The sequence below is a fragment of the Monoraphidium neglectum genome (assembly GCF_000611645.1).
Source record: "Monoraphidium neglectum strain SAG 48.87 unplaced genomic scaffold scaffold00837, whole genome shotgun sequence".
Lineage (NCBI taxonomy): Eukaryota > Viridiplantae > Chlorophyta > Chlorophyceae > Sphaeropleales > Selenastraceae > Monoraphidium > Monoraphidium neglectum.
In genome coordinates, this window is record NW_014012791.1 from 1 (window position 1) to 19,781 (window position 19,781).

The 19,781-nt window shown below is 62.5% G+C and overlaps 6 protein-coding genes across 6 annotated transcripts; 5 read left to right on the forward strand and 1 right to left on the reverse strand.

The window, feature by feature from the left end:
* Positions 1-540: 540 nt before the first annotated feature.
* On the reverse strand, positions 541-2,529 carry MNEG_5549 (alanine-glyoxylate aminotransferase; the record flags this gene model as incomplete). Its single annotated transcript, XM_014045970.1, has 5 exons — positions 541-613; positions 1,028-1,199; positions 1,454-1,646; positions 1,976-2,130; positions 2,368-2,529. Coding segments are annotated over 5 exons (755 nt in total), but the record flags the coding sequence as incomplete, so codon positions are not given.
* Positions 2,530-4,525: 1,996 nt separating this feature from the next.
* On the forward strand, positions 4,526-5,771 carry MNEG_5550 (hypothetical protein; the record flags this gene model as incomplete). The annotated part of the gene is made up of 2 exons (XM_014045971.1): positions 4,526-4,556; positions 4,747-5,771. 2 exons carry the CDS (start codon positions 4,526-4,528, stop codon positions 5,769-5,771), a joined length of 1,056 nt encoding a protein of 351 aa, XP_013901425.1.
* A 1,473-nt stretch (positions 5,772-7,244) lies between these two features.
* On the forward strand, positions 7,245-8,222 carry MNEG_5551 (hypothetical protein; the record flags this gene model as incomplete). The annotated part of the gene is made up of 2 exons (XM_014045972.1): positions 7,245-7,260; positions 7,525-8,222. The coding sequence occupies 2 exons, from the start codon at positions 7,245-7,247 to the stop codon at positions 8,220-8,222; spliced, it is 714 nt and encodes a 237-aa protein (XP_013901426.1).
* Positions 8,223-10,140: 1,918 nt separating this feature from the next.
* MNEG_5552 (hypothetical protein) lies at positions 10,141-11,064 on the forward strand (the record flags this gene model as incomplete). Its single annotated transcript, XM_014045973.1, has 2 exons — positions 10,141-10,171; positions 10,340-11,064. The coding sequence occupies 2 exons, from the start codon at positions 10,141-10,143 to the stop codon at positions 11,062-11,064; spliced, it is 756 nt and encodes a 251-aa protein (XP_013901427.1).
* A 2,125-nt stretch (positions 11,065-13,189) lies between these two features.
* On the forward strand, positions 13,190-13,810 carry MNEG_5553 (hypothetical protein; the record flags this gene model as incomplete). Its single annotated transcript, XM_014045974.1, has 1 exon — positions 13,190-13,810. The coding sequence occupies one exon, from the start codon at positions 13,190-13,192 to the stop codon at positions 13,808-13,810; it is 621 nt and encodes a 206-aa protein (XP_013901428.1).
* A 2,181-nt stretch (positions 13,811-15,991) lies between these two features.
* MNEG_5554 (hypothetical protein) lies at positions 15,992-17,234 on the forward strand (the record flags this gene model as incomplete). Its single annotated transcript, XM_014045975.1, has 2 exons — positions 15,992-16,001; positions 16,156-17,234. The coding sequence occupies 2 exons, from the start codon at positions 15,992-15,994 to the stop codon at positions 17,232-17,234; spliced, it is 1,089 nt and encodes a 362-aa protein (XP_013901429.1).
* Positions 17,235-19,781: the final 2,547 nt, after the last annotated feature.

A 19,781-nucleotide genomic window follows, 5' to 3' on the forward strand; every position in this document is an offset into this window, starting at 1 on the left:
CCCTTACACACACACACACACACACACACACGCGCGCGCGCACGCACGCACCTGCAGCTCCCTCAGGCGCCCCATGAGGTGCGCTCCCACCTCCCGCGCCCTCCGCTGCAGGTCCAGCCGCCGCACCTCCTCCAGCGTCGCCAGCCCCGCCGCGACCGCCGCGTTGCAGCCGCCAAAGGTGTTGCTGCGAAGGCAAAAAGCCGACCGAAGGATGGAGGGAGGACTGGTGTTGGGGCGACGAGGGGGCGGCCGCGGCCGTCGAGCCAAACAAGTGGGCTGAGGGCTGTTGAAGGGCCGTGTGGGGCCCCTGTGAGGCTGGAACTCCTCCTGATGGCTTAGCTAAGCGTGAACGTTGTTATTAGGACGCTCGTGACGCAACGCAGAGCAGGCGAAGCGTGGAAAGAGATGTTTGCCGGCACACAGAAGAGCCGGGCGAGACGAGGGGGGAAAGGGGGGAGGGCGTGCGGCGGGGTGAGCCGCGCAGGAGGGGTTGTTGACGGCGTGTGCGTTGGCGCGCATTCGGGTTCTGGGGGGACTCACAAGTACTCCTGGGTGGCGAACGCCTCAGCCAGGGGCCGCGTCATCGCCACCGCTGACAGCGGGAAGCCGTTGCCTGCAGGCGGAGGGGCAGAGGGGGGCCGGGGGTGAGGGGAGGCGGCGCAAGGGCCGCGAGCGTCGGCGGCCGCGCCAAGAGGCCCGGCTGCGGATTGTCCGGCCTTGGCAGGCCGGCGCGGCGCCCGTTGCAACGGTTGCGCAGGCCGCACGAGAGCGCACGCACGCACTCTATTCAGACACCACCCGTGGGCACCAAGTGTGAGTGCACAAAACCACAAAACCACATCAAATCGCCCACGCACCGCACCCCCTTCCAATGCCTTCCGCCCACACACACACACACACACAGCCCTCTCCAACCCGCCGCCGGCGCGCCGACGCCACGCCCCGCCTTGCACGCGGCCGCAGCGCGGGCCCCGCTCGGGCAGCCACCCCCGCGCGCGCCGCCACCGCCCCTCCAGCTTCCGCTCACCGATCGGCTTGCCCATGACTACGATGTCCGGGGTGACGCCCGACAGCTGGAACCCCCAGAAGGCGTCACCCACGCGGCCGAAGCCGCACTGGACCTCATCGGCGATGCAGAGGGCCCCGGCGGCATGCATCTCCTCGTACACGCCAGCCAGGTAGCCGTCAGGCAGGAAGACCTGTGATGAATTTGTGTGTGTGCATGTGTGTGTGTGTGTGTGTGTTTGCGCGCGCGTGTGTGTGTGTGCGCGTGTGTGTGTGTGTCAGGAGCAGTGCCCGCTCTTAGCTGGGCGCATGATGCGTGACAGCATTCTGCGAACTGCCATCCTCCACGCCGGCGCGCGCGGCGCCGGCGCCGCCTCAATCGCTTAGGGGGGTCGCAGCACATACAGACGCGCAAGCGCCCCGCCGCGCGCGCCGCGCGCGCGCCCACCTGGCCGCCGCAGGAGAGGACGCTCTCGCAGATGAACGCGCACAGCTCCCCGCCCGCCGCGCGCGCCTCGGCAATCGCGCCGCGCGCGGCGGCGCGGCCGTCCAGGTGCGTGCCCCGATAGGGGTCCGGGCAGGGCAGCACGTGCACCCAGCTCTCCTTGCCGCCGCCGCCACGGCCCCAGAATTTGTAGGGGCTGTGGGTGCGGCAGGGTGGGGTGGGATGGGGCGGGGTTGCGCGAGAGGGAGGGAGGACGCGGCACGTGGGCGCCGGCGCCTGCTTCGCAGGCACGGGCTGGGGGCGCCACTGTGCAAGCAGCCGCCCACGCGCCAGCTGCCTCAGGGGGCGCGCTGGCGCCAGTCCTCCCCCACTGTCGCCGCGCGCATGCCAAGCCTCAAGCAGAGTCCCCGACTCAAACGAGATATAAGAACCCGCGGCACGGCTTTGTGTCCCGCCCGCCCTTGTGCCTCGCCCCCGCCTTGTGCGCGCGCGCGGCGACCTGCGCGCACGAGCAACCCCACCCACCTGATCGCCATCGTGGTCGTCAGGTGGCCGTGGTACGCGCCCCCCATGACGGCCACGTGCGTCGCGCCCGGCCGCCCGGCGGCGGCGGCGGCCGCGCGGCTGACCCTCAGCGCCAGATCGTTCGCCTCGCTGCCGCTGTTGACCAGGAACGCGACCTGGTCAACGGTGGTCAAACGCGCATGGTGTGCGCACGAACGTGCGGAGTTGAGCGTGGTCATTGAGGGATGGGGTGGTGTCTGCCGTTCAAGGCGTGAGGCCGCGCCGGAGGCGGCAGCTAGGCAGCAGCGGCCGGCTGCAGGCGGCCGGCGGCAGGCGGCGGGCGCGCGGGCTCGGCCGCGGCCCTGCGCGCCCTTAATAGTGCCCCGGCCGCGCGCGGCGGCGGCGGGGCGCACCTCCAGGGATCCCGGTAGCAGCGCGAGCAGCTGCTGGGTGTAGTCAACCAGGCCGCGCGACAGGTACCGGCTGTTCGTGTTCAAAACTGACAGCTGCGCCGCGACAGCCCCGGCAACCTGCGAGCGCGCGGCGCGCCGGCTCGGTCTCATTCCAAGCGACATCGCGTGCGCGGGGGCGCGGCAGGGCAGGGCGCTCGCAGGCGAGGGCGCCGAGGGGTCTGGCGCGGCGCACCCGCGCGGCAGCAAAGAGGCACGGTCACACACGTGCACGCAAAGTAAAGTGTAATTACCGCTGGGTTTGCGTGGCCGACGTGGGTCACGTTGTTGACACAATCAAGGTATTGGGTGCCGTCCTCAGCGAAGAGGTGGCACCCCGAGCCCCGAACCATGTGGATGGGTGACTCATAATTCAGCGCCGTGTTGGGGCCGTAGCAGTGGCGCCGCGCCTCCAGCAGCGAGGGAGCGCCGGCGGGGCCCTGCGCGGGGCGCGACGGAGGCGGCGGGGCGCGGGGGGCGTGTCGCTGCATCGATTTGCACGTGTGCGCGAGCCAGGGCGCTGCCGGGGCGCTGTCGGCAGCAGGTGACTGTCCGAATCGGGTCCGCGTCCTTGGCTGGATCGGGGTTGTTGCGCGACGGCGCCCGCCCGGCTGCCGCGCGCCGCACATGGCATGGAGATTACTTATGAGTGCCGTGGGCAGCCCCGGCGCCGCGAGCACGGCGGGCGGGGGCGCCAATGCGGCGACACGCGAGCGCGTCGTTTGACACGGCCCGACAGGGCACGGGAGCCGTGGTCCCTGCAATCCTGGACTGCACAACGCGCATGTCATCGCACCATCGATTCGATCGCGATAGCTGAGGCTAGGAGCCGCCGGTCGTGGCGCGTCCTCTGCCCACCCTCGCCAATCAGGTCGTCATAACCAGCGGGAAGGGGTGTTCAAACATACGCAAATATGATTGCAAACATTATTTATAATCATATTTGATACGGGGTTTTAAGCGCAGCGGCGCCGACCCCGATGCCGAGCATCCCAGAGCATGTTGCGCCAACTGGTGGTCGCGCCCGCTCTCTCGATGCTCCAAGTCTGGATATGGCCCTAACGCAGATAACATCACAAACAGAATCCTGGGAGTCGCCGCGGCACCACAGCCGCTCACTGCGCACCCCCAGCTGTATCAATTGCCAGCCTGAACGGCTCAACCTGTGCTGACTCGACAGGCATGGCGCGCCAGTTCCCTGTTGAATGTGCAGCGGCACCCACAGATTGCCGGCTCCCTGCGCCGATTGGCATTTTGCATGGTGTGGAGCCTAGGAGAGCCCCGTTTGCCGACACCGCCCAGCCGCCGCGCCGCGCCGTGCAGCCCGCCGCCCGTTACTAATGAACTGAAATGCACCGGCACGCACGCCCTACAGAGCGGCAGCTGAATGCAGCGCCGTCCGACATGCAGCGCGCTTCCGCCGCCAGCTCAGGGAGGCGCTCAAGCACGACGCATGTGCAGAATGCAGTTCAAGCCTGGCTTTGCCTGAGATCAGGCCAGCCAGGGTGAAACCCGCAGCTCGACGTCACGGCACACGGTGTCCAGGCGGTGCGCGGCCCATGCGACTGGCTGGTGTGGCTCCTTGAGGAAATGTGTGGGGTGAGCGGCCGCCGCACGCCGCCTCAGTGGCAGTAGGGCTGGCCGGAGGTGCGTTTGCTGCAGCGTGCGGCGCAGCCCGCATGGCCGAATGGGCACGCAATGCGCCGCTCGGGTCCGCCGAACTCTCCTTCTGGCTGTGCACCCTTCCTGCGCTCCCCCACCAAAACAATTCGTGGCAGTGACCAACATAAGTTTTGAATGCGATGAGGCACCGACCAACACACCGTGCTGTGCTGGTCACACCCAGCCACACCTTGGTGCGGTCTAGAGTTCTCACCCGGTGACACCAGCTGCTTTGCTGCAGCAGAGCGTGCCGCGCGGCAGTAGGACTGCTGCCGCAAGACTCCATATAAATCAGGACGTCCAGAAACCACGATCACATACATCACTGCCCTCAAACTCCAAGGCCAAAACAAACGAAGCGACAAACACCAGTGCTCCCGATTGCCGTGCGGAGGCAAGCGCCGCCTGCAACGCTATACATACAACACAGAATATCAACTCATTATAACAGATTCACATGATGGTTCGCGGCTACTGGGCACTTGCAGCAGGTGAGGCACAGTGCGCACCTGCGAGGGGTGCGTATGTACAGCACCTGTGTCTCTGCGCCCGGGCCCACGGCTCGGTCGCCATACGCCTGGTCTCGATCGCTAGCACTGCCACCAAGCAGCTGTTGAAGGCTGTTGTCGACCCCAATTATCTTCCCTCTCTCGCTGCCCTCACCCTCTGCTCTGCGAGCAGCACTGGCCCTGCTGCTCGCCCCCGGGGCCCTGGGCGCGTCCCTCAAGGCCGGCGGCCTGACAACCTCTGACCGCCGCGCCCTGGGCGAGCAGGCTGCCAACGCGCCGCCCGTCCTGCGGATGGGCGACATGACCCTGGTCGGCGGCCGCGTCCCCACCATCAATGTGGGCGGCCAGTCAAGCGTGTACGGCAACCTCAACAGCCGCCACAGCGGCGGCATCACCCTCAGCGGTGGCGCGCTGGGCCCCTTCCAGAACGAGGGCGGCAACGTGTACATCGACCAGTGGCACCGCCGCCGCATGGGCGAGCAGGCCGCCGCCTCTGCCAACGCCAACATCTTTGCCACCGGCGGCCGCACGTCCGGCTTTGCCCCCTCTGACCGCGCCCCCATCACCAACTATGGCGGCTCGACCTCCTTCACCAGCGCCGGCGTGGGCTTCAGTGGCGGCCTGACAACCAGCTTTGACAACTTCGGCAACCCCGTCGCCAATGAGGGCGGCCGTGGCCAGATCTTCCGCCGCCTGGGCGAGCAGGCTGCTGCCGCCACCATCAACGCTCAGGGTGGCACGACTTTCATTGGTGGCGCCAACCCCACCATGGTCTCCGCGAGCCCTCCCGCCAACGCTGGGGCGGCCATGAACCAGGCCATGGCCTCTTTTGCGCAGCAGCAGCAGTGGGCGCAGCAGGCTGCAGGCGGTAGCCAGCAGGAGATGCAGCAGTGGGCGAAGCAGATGATGGCCAACACTCCACAGATGCAGCAGTGGCAGCAGCAGCATCAGGGTCGGCAGCAGCAGGCGCAGCAGGCGCAACAGCAGGCGCAGCAGCAGCAGCAGCAGCAGCAGCACCAGACACAGCAGCAGCAGCAGCAGCAGACGCAGCAGAAGCAGGCGCAGCAGAAGGAGCAGCAGCAGAAGGCGCAAGCCAGTCCCACGCCGGTGGGGTCGCCAAGCGTGCAAGCCGCGCCCAAGGGCTCTCCAGCTCCCGCCACACACAAGGGCTCCCCTGCTCCGGCCCGCCATTCGTAATCACCAGCATACGGTGGCTGCCCTTGACGTCATCGCGAGCTCGCTGCGAATACGCGACGCAAGCGCAGCCCAGCAAGGCGCCGTGGCGCAGCACTTCTTTTCATGCCGTGCTCTAAAACGCGGGTGCGCCAACGGCTGGCGTACCTGTGTGCATGCATCACCTCATTGTATGCATCGCATGTGGCTCGCAGATGAGCCTGCTGGCAGATTGCCATCTGCCTTGTGGCTTGTTTTCCAATTCTGCAAAAACTCTGATGTAACTCATCTCGAATTGATGATTTTTCCAACTTGACCCTGTTCAACCATTAGTGATAATCCCCTGCAGTGCTGCCAATCATGCATTCAGGACGACGATACATTTGCCTGATTTGCTGAGTGGGCCGCCCCAGAAGAGCGCAACCCACAACTTGCACAAATCCACATTCTGATGTCTGATTGGGTTTGTTGATCTGCCCGGGGACTGCAGCTGTTCCGCAGTTGAGGGACATAACAGCTAGGAGGTGGTGACACGCGGAAACATGTGGTAGAAACGTCCCACATTGCAGGGCATTGCCAACCAAGGTCGACAATACCAGCTGCAATGCTGTAAGCACACGGTGTAGTTACGCCATTGCAGCTGGTATGATCGACCGTGTTGCAAAAGTGTGGGTGCACACCGTTGGGCGGCATCCAAACTCCTGGGTGCCCGGCGCCGAGCGACCTTCCCTGTGTCAACCCGCAAATCTGGGGGCGGACACCCTTTTTGCCGACACGTTATGCATGCGTGCGTGCACGCATGCAAGACCTTCTCACACAAATGCACCTGACTTGAAGCGGACCCGATACAAAGTCCTGCGGCGCCAAGGTCCGTGGCAAGCCGGTCCGTGACAGGTTGAGCTGTACCGAAGTCTGCTGCCCGCACCGCCCGCCGAGCCGGCCGCCCCGCCGCCATTGCAGCGGGCGGCTTCCATCCGGCCTCCCAACCACCCAGCCACGGCGCCGGCGCCCCTGCGCCTTGAAGCAAGCATGCTCAAGGCTTGGCCGGTTCTTCACCTCGACCTGCTGTGAAAAGCGCCGGCGCGCTTGCGCCTTGGGGCAAGCATCCTCAAGGCTTGGCCGGGTCTTCACCTCGACCTGCTGTGAATGGAGATGTTGCAATCATGCGAGGATTTGATGGGGCACGTGCTTGCACTCGGTCCAGCACGGTCTCGTCTCCCATGCGGTCTACAGTACTGCACCAGTGACACAGCTGCTCCGCAGCTGTGCGTCCATGGTGTCGTGGGTTGGTGAACGGCGGGCAGCACTGCTGCCTACTTAAACATATCCAGATGACCATTGCATGCCAACCGAGTTGCATTCCAGCAATCGAGCAGCTGTTACCGTAATCCCTCGCTGTCCAACGGAGCCTCGTGAGCCCGCACCTACAGTACGTAATCATTTATTGAGTGACCGCCCGGCTCAGTCCAAGACCAAAAGATGATAGCTCGTCCGTGCATGGCACTTGTGGCGAGTGAGCCTCCTGTCAAGCCAGGGTGTTCTTGGCGCGCGTTGCTGCGGCGCCAGTTGCCTGGGTCTGGGCGAGTCTGGACCGAAGCGCGCGCGTCCAGGCCCTTTTCGTCCTGCGAGAGTGACCCTTCCTTTTGCCACCGCTGCAATTACGCTTGCCCAGCAAAGCCCTTGCGTCTGTCCGCGCGCGACGGTGCCCTGCCTGCCGCCCTTCAGATCAAATAGCTCACTTCCACAACTCCCGCTCTCTCACTCCCCTCAAAAGCAGCCCTGGCCCTGCTGCTCGCCCCCGGGGCCCTGGGCGCGTCCCTCAAGGCCGGCGGCCTGACAACCTCTGACCGCCGCGCCCTGGGCGAGCAGGCTGCCAACGCGCCGCCCGTCCTGCGGATGGGCGACATGACCCTGGTCGGCGGCCGCGTTCCCACCATCAACGTGGGCGGCCAATCAAGCGTGTACGGCAACCTCAACAGCCACCACCGCGGCGGCATCACCCTCAGCGGTGGCGCGCTGGGCCCCTTCCAGAACGAGGGCGGCAACGTGTACGTCGACCAGTGGCACCGCCGCCGCATGGCTGAGCAGGCTGCAGCCTCTGCCGCCGCTAACATTGCTGCCCAGGGCGGCACCACCTTTATCGGCGGCGCGCGCCCCACTCTTGTTTCTGCTGCTGCGGTGGCCAACCCTGGTGCTGCAATGCAGCAGGCAATGAAGACGGGTGCGGAGCAGAACGCGTGGCACGCACGAGTCATGGGCGGCAGCACCCCGCAGCAGGTACAGCAGCAGCAGGAGCAGCAGCAGCGCGAGCGACAGCAGCAGCAGCAGCAGCAGCAGCAGCAGCAGCAGCAAGCCGCTCCTGGTTCCCCTGCCGCACCCGCCCAGCCTGCCGAGCAGCCTGGCCAGATTCAAGTGATCAGGGCAAACAGCGTCTACATCGGCGACAAGATCATCCCTGGCGCAAAGAAGCTCTGATGCGCCGCGTCAAAGCTTCGCTGTGCTGGCAGCCCGGCGGCTTCTCCCCTTGTTGCACTCAACCTTGGGTTTATCTCTGATCTAGCCCGTGTGACACCATACTTTTTACAGTTGCTACTTTGTCTGCGGCCGGCACCTATATGCATGGCGGGATGGTGCCAAGCGCCCCGGGTTTTGTTTTGAACGTGGCCCTGATTAGTAATAGAAGCTGCATGTGCACAACCGTTGAAAAGTTTCCAAGGCAAGCAAGCTCCCAGGGAGGGCTATCTGATCACGATCCACGCTCATGTGACAATGGAACTTTACTGTATGTAACAACATCAGGCAGTTTTGAAGTGCTGCTTGCGTGTGCGTGTTGGGCGGTCATGACGATTGCCGTGGTATTGTGGAGGTGAAAACACTGTAACAAAAGACATGAATATGAGTGGCGGGCAGCCCCAGGCAGGTGCAGCGTGGCTGCAGGCATGATGGGGCAACCTGCAACCAACAGCGCCGCAGCTGCACCCTTGCTTGTTGGCGGTCGAGGAGAGTGGCCGCTTGCAGGGTCGTCTGATGCACCAACCACGTGGCACATCGATGAGGAAGGGGGATTGAGCGTGGACGACTTGCAACATGCGAGCGAGGCGAGGCGAGCGCCTGGCGTCAGGTCGGTGATTGTGTTGCCTTGCACGCCGCGTGGCATATGAAGTGGGCATGACCAGCGGCAGCAAAATCCACCCTCACGTCGCACGGCGAACTTGCACCAAGCGGTCCCTCACCTGCCGCGTGCAGCTGCCGTGGGTCCTGAAATAGTGTCAACTTGATGGGACTTCGGAATGAGGCCCTGCCAGCAACCTTGCGAGGCGCCTCGCTGCATGCACGCGCGCTCTGCTCTCACCGCCTTCGCTGCTAAAACTGAGGACGAGTCGCCCTGTGCCTGTGGTTTTGTAAGCCTTGGTGTGGGCTCCAACAGCACCCCTGCGCTCAAAATGACTGCTTTCAAGCGCAGGGGTGCAATGTACATACAGTACCACACTCAGAGGAACGTGGGGCGGTGTGATGCACGCAGGGCCTTGCGTGCACGGGGGTGACAGGTGGATGGGAAATGATGTGTCGCCAGCACATCATGCGATCCCCCGCAACCCATCCTTGACATCCTGGTGGGGCACTCCCTGCACCTCGCCCCTTGTCACGCTTTGTCCGTCCTGCCTGCCACTGCGCCATCCACATACAGAGTTCGAGTGGCTTTTTTTGAGGCGGCAAGATCTGCTGTTTGTGCGTTCCTCATGGTTTTTTTGCGTGGTGTCCTTGGTCGGCCAGCGTCCATCCCCACCCAGCCAATGGCGTGGCCTGGAGTGACTTCACAACGAGCCGTGTGCATCTATGTATTTCAGCAGTTGCTTTGATCACAAATATGCCTTGCAAGATGTGTCATGTGGGATAGAATAGAAGTATACCTCAACTACCTTGGAGTCGTAGTCGGCCGTCACCGTCTCGTAGGCGTGAAGTGGCAAGTGTGCTGCAAACAGGAGATTCCCTGTAGTGTGTCGAAACCTTGCTTTTGTTGTTAAAGCGAGTGGGTATCCCTGCCCATATACAACACACGAGCAACGCATCCTGCTTGGTCATGCAGCAGGGCCTTGGGGCCACCGACTGACCTCTCGGGCTGGTCGGTCTCACCAGGTGAGTGGCCAGCTGCGGCGCGGCGGCAGCGCGCAGGCGACGAGAAGCCCAGAGTGCCTTTATAACCAGTCCTTGCAGCGAAGTTGTCATCCAAACATCAAACACAGCCCGCTTCATCAAACCATCTCCTAAACACGCGCTGCTCGAACAACACACCACGCTCTTGCCGATCCAGTACGCGTACGCACTCTCGACATAAACTCGTTTTGGTCCAAGTGCTCATATAACCACAGAACCTCGCCACCAAGAATCAACTATGGCCCGCAGCTGCTGGGCGATCCTGGCCGGTGAGCGACACACAAGCACCCTAGGCCAGTAGCATAGCGCGCCAACCTCATCACCCCCAAAACTCATTAGTGCAGGTCAGCCGTGGCTGCTGTATCAGCAATCTTAATCGCACCTTGCCAACCACCACCCTCCTGTCTCTCGCCTTTGCTCGCCTTTGCCCCTCACAGTGGCCCTGCTGCTGGCGCCAGGTGCCTTCTGCTCAGGGCTCGACCACCGTCGCCTGGGCGAGCAGGCCGCAGCCTCTGCCAACGCCAAAATCTTTTCCGTTGGCGGCAGCAACCGTGGCTTTGCCCCCTCCGACCGCGCCCCCCTCCCCAACTTCGCGGGCCCCAACGGCGGCACCCCCAACGGCGGCGGCACCCCCAACGGCGGCGGCACCCCCACCGGCTTTGACTACAGCCCGGTCGCCGGCTATGACCTGATCTTCCGCCGCCGCAGCCTGCTCGCTGACATCACCGCCACTGGCGGCACCACCGTCGTGGGCGGCGCCAAGCCCACCATTATCTCCGACAAGCCCATTGCCGACCCCGCGGCGGCCATCAACTCCGCAATGGTGCAGCAGTCCCAGGCGATGACCCAGTTCGGCCAGGACATGGGCGCCGCCGCGGCCCAGATGGCGCAGGGCGCAGGCATGATGGCCGGAACCGGCTTTGCCCCGCAGGCCTTCGCGTTTCCCCAGGGGGCTGCCGCTGCTCCCCAGGCGGCTGCTGCCGCTCCCCAGGCTGCTGCCACCCCGCAGGTCGCGGCTGCTCCGCAGGCCGCAGCTGCCGCCCCGCAGCAGCAGCTGCCCATGATGCGGGCACCGACCTCTGCTGCCACCAGCCACGCGGGCGCGGGCGCGCTGCATGGCGCCGCGCTTGTGGTTGCCCTTTGCTTCTTTGCACTTGCTTGAACTGCTGAGCATGAGCCTTGATGCTACGCGTGAGGTTGACCTGCAGCAATGCAGGATTTTTTCACAATCATTAAGCAGTCTTGCTTGTTCCTTGCAACAACTGGGGATTTGCAAATGCCAAAAATGCAGAGTGTGAGGTGTGCTGGAAACTTCATTCCTGGCAGCTGCAACGCCGCTTTTACTTTCCTCGATTGCAAAGCTGCACTTCATGTGCATACGATGATGCTAATTAGTCTCTGCACTAGTGAACGGTGTAAAACTTGCTGACTGTTCAAAACTACACTCGATAAGTCCGTTTGAAGGCAGACTCAACAACAGGCAATAGGCATGAGTCATCTCGTATTTCAAGAATGTCCAGCAGCTGCTCGCTATTGTCAGCTTGGCAAAGACAGGAGGCGTGGGGTGTGCGCAGTAAGCGAGCTCGCTTACTGAGTCCATGTCTGCGAGGGAAGTGGCTCATGCCACCTAATGCATGAATGATCGTCACCATACAGCATGATACGGCTGCAATGATTATTGGGATGCATGTGTCGGCAGTTTGTGCGTGCCCCGGCTGACCATGGGTGACATGTGGGTGTAAGAGCCTCTGTTCGGCCTTGTGCGCCCAATTTCTGTGCTTTTGTGCGGGGGGTCTGTAGCTGCTTGCCCAGGAAGGGTCACAGAGGCCCGGGCTCTTTGTGTGAAGGGGGGGTTTCGCTCACCCTTACTACTCACCGCAAGCTGACGCTTTGGGCGGTGGACGGCTGCCTGCTGGGCTTTGGGCCTTTGTATGTGTGCACAACAGGATCAGATGAGATGAGTGATACACATTGATACAAGGTTCCGAACGCCAGGGGTTCCGTCCTCAAATGAAACGCAGCGAACCGCCGCTTCAATACTGGGTGAATACGTGCGGACGCGGGCACGTTTGCGCACAGCTTCCGCCCAGCCTCCCTGGGCTGGATAGGGCATTATATGCCCTGGGGATTACATCATGCCTATCAGTGCAATTTGGGCGTCCGGGTGTGCCTCGGACAGGCAAACCAGTGACGCACAGCGAAATGGGATTGTGCAGATGACAGCGCGGTCAATTCAGTCACGGAGGATCGTGAGAGAGTGCCTACATCACTCAAGTAGATTTGAGCGCGTCAATCATGCAATGCTCAACATGTATTATGCCATTATAATGCATAATGTTGAGCGGTGTGGATGTATATATTGTATCAAAAGGCAGGCAGGATCATGCCCACTGTGTCTAGTCAAAAGCCAAGTGTCACTTGCGATTCACACGTCACGAACAGTCTTGTTGGTTACTCACTGTGCTCCCACACATGGAACGCAAGAGATGTGCGCAGACGTTGAGTTTGCAGGGCCGTGTGTTTTCGAGGTCCCGGAGGTGGGGGAGGGGAGCGCACGCGTGTGCGGGGTCAAGACAGCGCTGTGACACACGAGCTAGTGACTGCGAGAGCACACGGCAGCAGCAGGCAGCACTCCGCCAAAGCGCAGCGCTGCAGGGCAGCCGCAGCTGGCTGCGCGCAGCAGAACATGGCAGTGGTCGGCGTCACTGGGTGACTCCCCAGCTGCGACGCGGCGGCGGTGCGCAGCAGCACGGCAGGCGGCGGGAAGCCCAGTGCGCCTTTACAAGCAATGATTGCAATCATCTTGCCATCCAAACATCAAATCGACCCGCTCCATCAAGCCCACTCTTGAACGAACATACGCAGGGCTCTAGTCGAATAACCCGACCTTCAGACTTCGCTCAGACTCTTGATACACGTACGCACTCAACAGTCAAAACACCCGCAGTCCGAGTGATACGTGTATAAGTGATCTTGAAATCACAGGACATCGCAGCCAAATATCCACGACACATGGCCCGCAGCTGCTGGGCGATCCTGGCCGGTGAGCACAGCAGCGCCGGTATGAGTAGCAGTCCTAGCACGATGCCGCTGCGCCAACCACCACACCGCCCAAACAAAAGCAATTATGCAGGTCAGCCGTCACTTACTTCCAGCACCCTCAATCTCACCTTGCCAACATCCGCGCTGTCGCAGTGGCCCTGCTGTTGGCGCCAGGCGCAATCTGCTCAGGGCTCGATCACCGCCGCCTGGGGGAGCAGGCCGCAGCCTCTGCCAACGCCAACATCATGGCCATCGCCGGCCGCACGTCTGGCTTTGCGCCCTCCGACCGCGCCCCCATCACCAACTTTGGCGGAATGACCACCTTTACCAACGCCGACGTGGGCTTCAACGGCGGCCTGACCACCAGCTTTGACAACTTTGGCAACCCCGTCGCCAACGAGGGTGGCCGCGGCCAAATTTTCCGCCGCCGCAGCCTGCTCGCTGACATCACCGCCACTGGCGGCACCACCGTTGTGGGCGGCGCCAACCCTACCATCGTCTCGGACAAGCCCATTGCCGACCCTGCGGCCGCCATGAAATCGGCCATGGCGCAGCAGTCCCAGGCGATGACCCAGTTCGGCCAGGACATGGGCGTCGCCGCGGCCCAGATGGCGCAGGGCGCAGGCATGATGGCTGGCACCGCCTCTGCCCTGCAGGCCTTTGCGTTCCCCCAGGCGGCTGCTGGTGCTTTCCAGGCCGCTGCCGCCCCGCAGGCCGCGGGTGCTCCACGGGCCGCGGACGCCGCCCCGCAGCAGCAGCTGCCCGTGATGCGGGCACCGACCTCTGCGGGTGCCAGCCGCGCAGGCGCGGGCGTGCTGCACGGCGCTGCGCTTGTGGTTGCCCTTTGCTTCTTTGCCTATGCTTGAACCGAGCGGGGGCGTGAGTGTGCAGCGCTCCCGGAACTGATCCGCAGCAACGCAGATGCTTGTGTAGCCAACAGGCTGAATTGCTCGTTCCTTGCACCACCTCATGAATTGGATGCCACAACCTGTGACATGAATGCTCAAAACAATATGCTGTGTTGGCAGTTTTAATTCTGGCAGCTGCAACGTTGCTGATACTTTACTGATCTTGTAATGCAAAGTTGCATGTAGTGTGCAGATGATGATGGTACTTGGTTTTTGAACTAGTGATCAGTGTAAAGATTGCTGAATTTCCAGTATTGCACTTCGTAAGCCTGTTCGAAGATGATCTCACAAATAGGCAACAGGGTACGCGACTCAACACACATGTCACAACGGGCAGCAGCGGCTGCACACATATCACTCCCAGAAGCGTTGGGAGGCTTGGCGGGGTGAGCAGTGAGTGAATGGATCCTGCTCAGACAACAACTCATACCACTCTTTGAAAAAACCGTGATTCTTTTTTCACATGATGATTATGCAGCTGCAGTTATCAATATACGTGGCCTGGAAAATATGTGCGGGGGATGTTTGGTGTGCAAACCCAGGAAGATGAATTGCTGCAAACGCAGATATGATCCTTAGTCACTTCTCAAGATCGCACTTATCTGGGGCTTCAGGAGTCTGCAAGGAGCCTGTAAGGCGCCGGCCATGTGAATATCCTTGAACGGAGCCAAGGAGTTGTAAGGAGCCAACAACGAATTGATCAGGAAACAGCCTTACACTCGGCAGCGTCGTCATTGTTGGCAATCCTATGTATTATATATTACCATCCACCGATGCCACAGGTCCCAACGTAGGCTTATTGCGAATTCATGTTGAATAGCATTGGCACACCACAGCGCCTGCATGCCGGCCGCCTGGCAATTCGATCAACTTCAGGCGCGCGTGCGAGCAGCAGGTTGTGAAATGTGCAGCCAATATATTTGGACAATGCAAAGATCCGAGAACCAGCTGCAGTGAAGGTGCTCACATAAAAGTACGGTAGTTTGGGGATGTCATTATGCTTGAGGCAGCTACTGTGCAGCACACCAACATTAAAGCTGCCGCTCGCCGCCTTCAGTGCGCCGCCTTCAGTGCTAGGACTGGCTGCACTTTGGTTGGCTGGGTGCACATACCCGGTCGCGTCACCCGAGCGAGGTGGGGCCACTCGGCCGGTTGTTGGGGAAGCGCCCGAGATCGTGCCGCACCCTCAGGCTGGCTCAAAGAGCGCCGCCGCTCTGTGTGAAGCCCGCGGCACCCGTCCTACACACGGCAGACGCGTGCGCCGTTTCAGCGCTCAGCACCCACCAGTGTGACGCCATGCGCGGGAGGGGAGGGGGTGTTGATGGCCAGCGGCTGCGGTGTCTTGCGCGGCGCCCTACGCCTTCCATAATCAGCAGAGGTGCAGCGCCACGCGAAGCAGGTGCGCCCAGGATAGCGCGGAGTCGCGTGCTATCCACGTTGGGAGGTGCCGCCAGTTGCAGCAGGCGGGTAGGGGCACCTAGGGGCCTGATGACAAACTGCTTTGGCCTGCAAGGGTAGCAAATGATTGAGGGGGCTGCAAAACTCGTGGGAAAACAAAATATTGTGAAATTTTTGCGGGCAGGGACTTGCGAGGGACCAAAGGAGGCTAGACCAGGGTGACTCCTGGACTAAGCGCGCGCGCCCAGGCCTGGGGCGGGGGGGGGGGAGAGGGTGACATAAGGTAAGTGAAGGTGAAGTAAAAGTATACCTCACTACCTTGGAGTCGTAGTCGGCCGTCACCGTCTCACCGGGGATCAAAGGAGCAAGTGTGCGGCAAGCAGCGCAAATGCAAAATGCCTCATTCATGGTCTAGCTCGGCGTGTGCTGCATCCACAGAAGGCTGCTGTCCGGCACTACCGGTACACCGCAGCTGCCGCCTGGCGCGCCCGCCGATTGCATGGCAGCTTGACACCGGTGACAAGCTTGGCCGACCGGCAAAGCCCGTTGGTCTACAAACCGAACTTTCAAATGCAAATTGTCCAGCTCACGCGCATTGCAGGAACACGCGCGTACACCGCTTGTGAGCTTGGGCCAATTCAAAGGAGATCTCCCGGCTTGCAATAGACGCTTGTGATAAACAGTCAAAAATAATTTATTAATCTTAAGCGCACCCACGCGAACAGACGCAAGTCCTCCAGCATGCTTTTTGGTGAGCGAATGTAGCTAGCAGACCGCAGCACGCAGCAGCTGCTTGGTCGCTGCCGCCATCGATATCGCGAACCGCATGCGTTTGCCCATCGGATCGTCCCCCAGTCCAGGCTGCATTTGACATGTATGCGTGCTGCCCACTGCTCCGGCTGCAGCCCTGGCCCTGCTCCTCGCCCCCGGGGCACTGGCCGCCTCCCTCAAGGCCGGCGGCCTGACCGGCCGCCCCGCGCCGGAGAAGCCGGCGCCACCAGCCGCGGGCAGCTACATACGCCACAGCCCCGGCGAAATCAGCTGGCAGAGCAGCGGCGCCCGCCGCCCGGCTGCCCCTGGGCCCGGGCCCTTGTGGCAGGTGCGCCGCCGCAGCCTGCAGGCGACCATCACGGCTGTGGGCGGCACCACCGTCATCGGCGGCGCCAACCCCACCATGGTCACTGCCGCCGCGCCGGCCAGCGCCGCCGCCGCCGCTGCCACCGTCAACTCGATGCTGTCCACCGCCGCCGAGCAGAACTCGTGGGCTGCCCAGATGATGGCCGGGGCGCCCGCCGGCCCCGCCGCCACGGCGCTTCCGATGATCCCCGCGGCTGCCGCCGGCCCCACAATCCCCACTATTCCCGCCGCCGCCGGCCCCGCTGGCGTGCTCCCCGCGGGCCCCGCTGTCGCGGCGCCCGTAGCAGTCCCAGCGGCCCCGGCTGCCCCGGCCGCGCCCTACGGCCCCACCGGCCCCGCCAGCTTCGCGCAGGCTATGGCCATGCACTCAGATCTCATGGCTCAGAGCGCGCAGAACATGGCTTGGCTCTCTCAAGTGATGGGCAGCTCGCCGGCGCCGGCATCGCCTCAGCCGCCACTCAGCAAGGCCGCCCGCCGTGCGGCCCGTGCCGCAGCCAGGGCGCGCGCCGCTGCCGCTGCCGCCGCAGCAGCAGCAGCGACGGCCGCCGGCCCCGTCGCGGCGACGCCCGCCGCGGCTGCGGGCGCGGGGCTCGCTGCGCAGGCTTTGGCAGGGCAGGCCCCTGCAACGCCCGCGCCCGCGGCGCCGGTCCCGGCGGCGCCGCAGGCCCCTGCAACGCCGACGCCCGCGGCGCAGGCGTCGGTCACACAGGCGCCGGCGTCGCAGGCTCCTGCAGCACCGACCGTTGTGGCCACGGCCGCGCAGACCGGCCAGGTCTCGCCCCCGCTGCCCGCGACCACCCCGGCGGCGACGACCCCGGCCGCGGGCGCAGTGGCTGCATCCACCTGACTGCGCATTCAAGGCCAGGCGCCCCCTGAGATACTATCTCTTTGCACTCTACAAAACGATTGGGGCGGCAAACCACACCGACTCAGCAAGGCATGCGTGCATTGCTTTTTGATATCAGCCTGGATTTTTCACACGCCGTGCAGGTGTACTGCCGTTATGGCGCGCCGCTGCCCGGCAGCTGCCCCGGCTGCTGACGGCCAAAAGCGCGACGACGCTTGCGGCGCGCCATGAGTGGTTTTCTCAGGAAGTGTGCGCGCCTCACCCCGCAAAAATCAATTGCCGTTCGTGGGCACTTGGCACTGTGAGAGAGTGCCGTCCTGCGCCTGGTGTGAGTTCCAACATGCTTGCCGCCTACAACCTTGATTGCCAGCAAATCCTTGCCGCTACGCCCAGCGCAGTCAGCGCTTGGGTTTGTTCGGCCCACAGCATGCGCTCCCGCTCCCTTGCCAGGGGGGGGGGCGCCGGCAGTCGGCTGCCTTGCCGCTGCCCAGCATCCACACAGAGCGGCACCGCCCGCGTGGTGCCCTCACATCACCCATGTATGTAATTGATATTACAGTACACAGGCGCAGACGCGCCGTCAGCAATGTCAGTGTGTGCAGGCACCACCACCTCAGGCCCGTGCGTGATGTGTGTTTGTTTCTGATGCGCTAGCACGTTTAATGATGTTGTAATACAAGAGTTGACTTCAAAGGACATGGGTGCAGCGCACTCACGGCCTTTATTTGTGCAGCGCCCAAGCAAGCTGCTGCAAGGAGGCTCCACAGGCATGCGAGCCAAGCTCAAGGGGCAAGTGTGCTAGCAAACAGCCGTGTTTCAATTGTGTTGGATGAAATAGCATACGTTTCACATCACAGAAGGTCAGGATGCATGGCTTGCCCTGAAGCCAGGCAGCGAAGATGGCAAGACAGTCAACAAAGCGCAGCAACGCCTGCTAGCCTGGCAGAGTGCACGCAAGCACAACTGCAGCTGCTGTGCACCAAGCGAGCTGCACTCCTCATCTCCTCTAGAGAGTAGTCATGCACACACAGCACGGGCGCGGCCTTGTGGCCGTGCTTGATGTGGCAGCTCGCCCGGCGGCGGCCGTGGCGTGGGGCTGTGAGACGGGCAGCAGCTGCCACCAGCTCGCGCCCGTGCGCCTGATATTATTTGAATACCAATGTGTTTGGTATCCAAACACGCCACCCAGCCAGCAAATCAGCCAGCGGTTCACATCAGACAGCAGTGGATGGAGTGCAGCTGCACAGAGCAGCTAGGGGCTGACTCAGCTTTTAAAGCCTGCCTGCCCCACCAGCATGCCCAAAAAGATTGTGGATGTTAAAACTGATGCCGCGTGCTTGTACGCCTGACGTATGCATGCATAATGGTCCATGTGTGGGAGCGCAGTGGGTAATCAACAAGACTGTTCGTGATGGGTGAATGGCAAGTGACGCTTTGCAAAGCGATTGCCTTTTGACTATAAATTGGACGTGATTATGCCTGCCTCTCAACACAATGTGTTTACACCACCTGATATCGTCGGAAACATGTGGGCGCGCGGTGGCGGTGGTTGCGCCTGGATGCAGCTGGTCGTCGCAACCCGCAACCACCGCCTTGGTTGTGGGTACCCAAAGATTGACCAGTGGTCGCCACAACCAGCCGCCTGTTTGCGGGGACCCTGGGTCGCCGCAACCATGCGGCGGGTTGTGGCGACCAAGGACACTGCGCCGCATATGCTGCCACCCGTGCTCCTGACCCGTTGCTGATGAGGAAGCATGCATATAGTGCGATTTACATATATAAATAAGGCACTGGCTTATGCTAGTGCGCAGCAAGGTGAAACACCACCGAGTTGCTGGTCAAGTGCATTGACAGCACTGCACAATAAACTGACCTTAACAACAGACCAAGCTGAAAACACCAACGGACACGGCAACGGCCTTGCAAAATAAATAAGTTCTGCATAATGGGCGCGCCATAGGGCCCAGGCGCGCGCGGAGCGGCGTCCTCGGCGGCATGGTCTTCTCGATACGCCAGGGGTGATGGCGACTTGGGGCATGCGGGGGTGCTTCTCGTTGCCCGGTGCAGCACAATGGCCCAGCGCCATGTTTCCTTGATCGCCAGCGGGGCGCGCGCTTGGCAGCGCGGCGAGCGGCACCCAGGAGGGGCATGGTGGCGGCTGGCTTGTTGAAGGCACTGTCTCAAGATTGCGCAGTGGGAAAGGGTACACACCAACCTTAAGTAGGTGGCAAAAATGCGAGTTTGGTGCCAAATGCTAACAACGAACGCAGCCGGGCAGCACGCGCTGAGTGGCTCAGTGTGACAGCTGGCTCAGCCTCAGGAGGCTGGGCAGGGCAACCCGCGGACCACACTTCATGCGGGAGATGCCTCTAGATGCAACTACAGCTTATTCACCCAACAACACGAAGGACCACCTCCAGGGGCTGTGGGGGCCGCCGGGTTGACGACTCGGCCGACTTGTGATCATAGCTGGGCGCTGATGGGTATCGTAGGCTGCGATGTTGCGGAAACGCATTTGATCGCCGTCGGAACAACAGGCAAATGGGT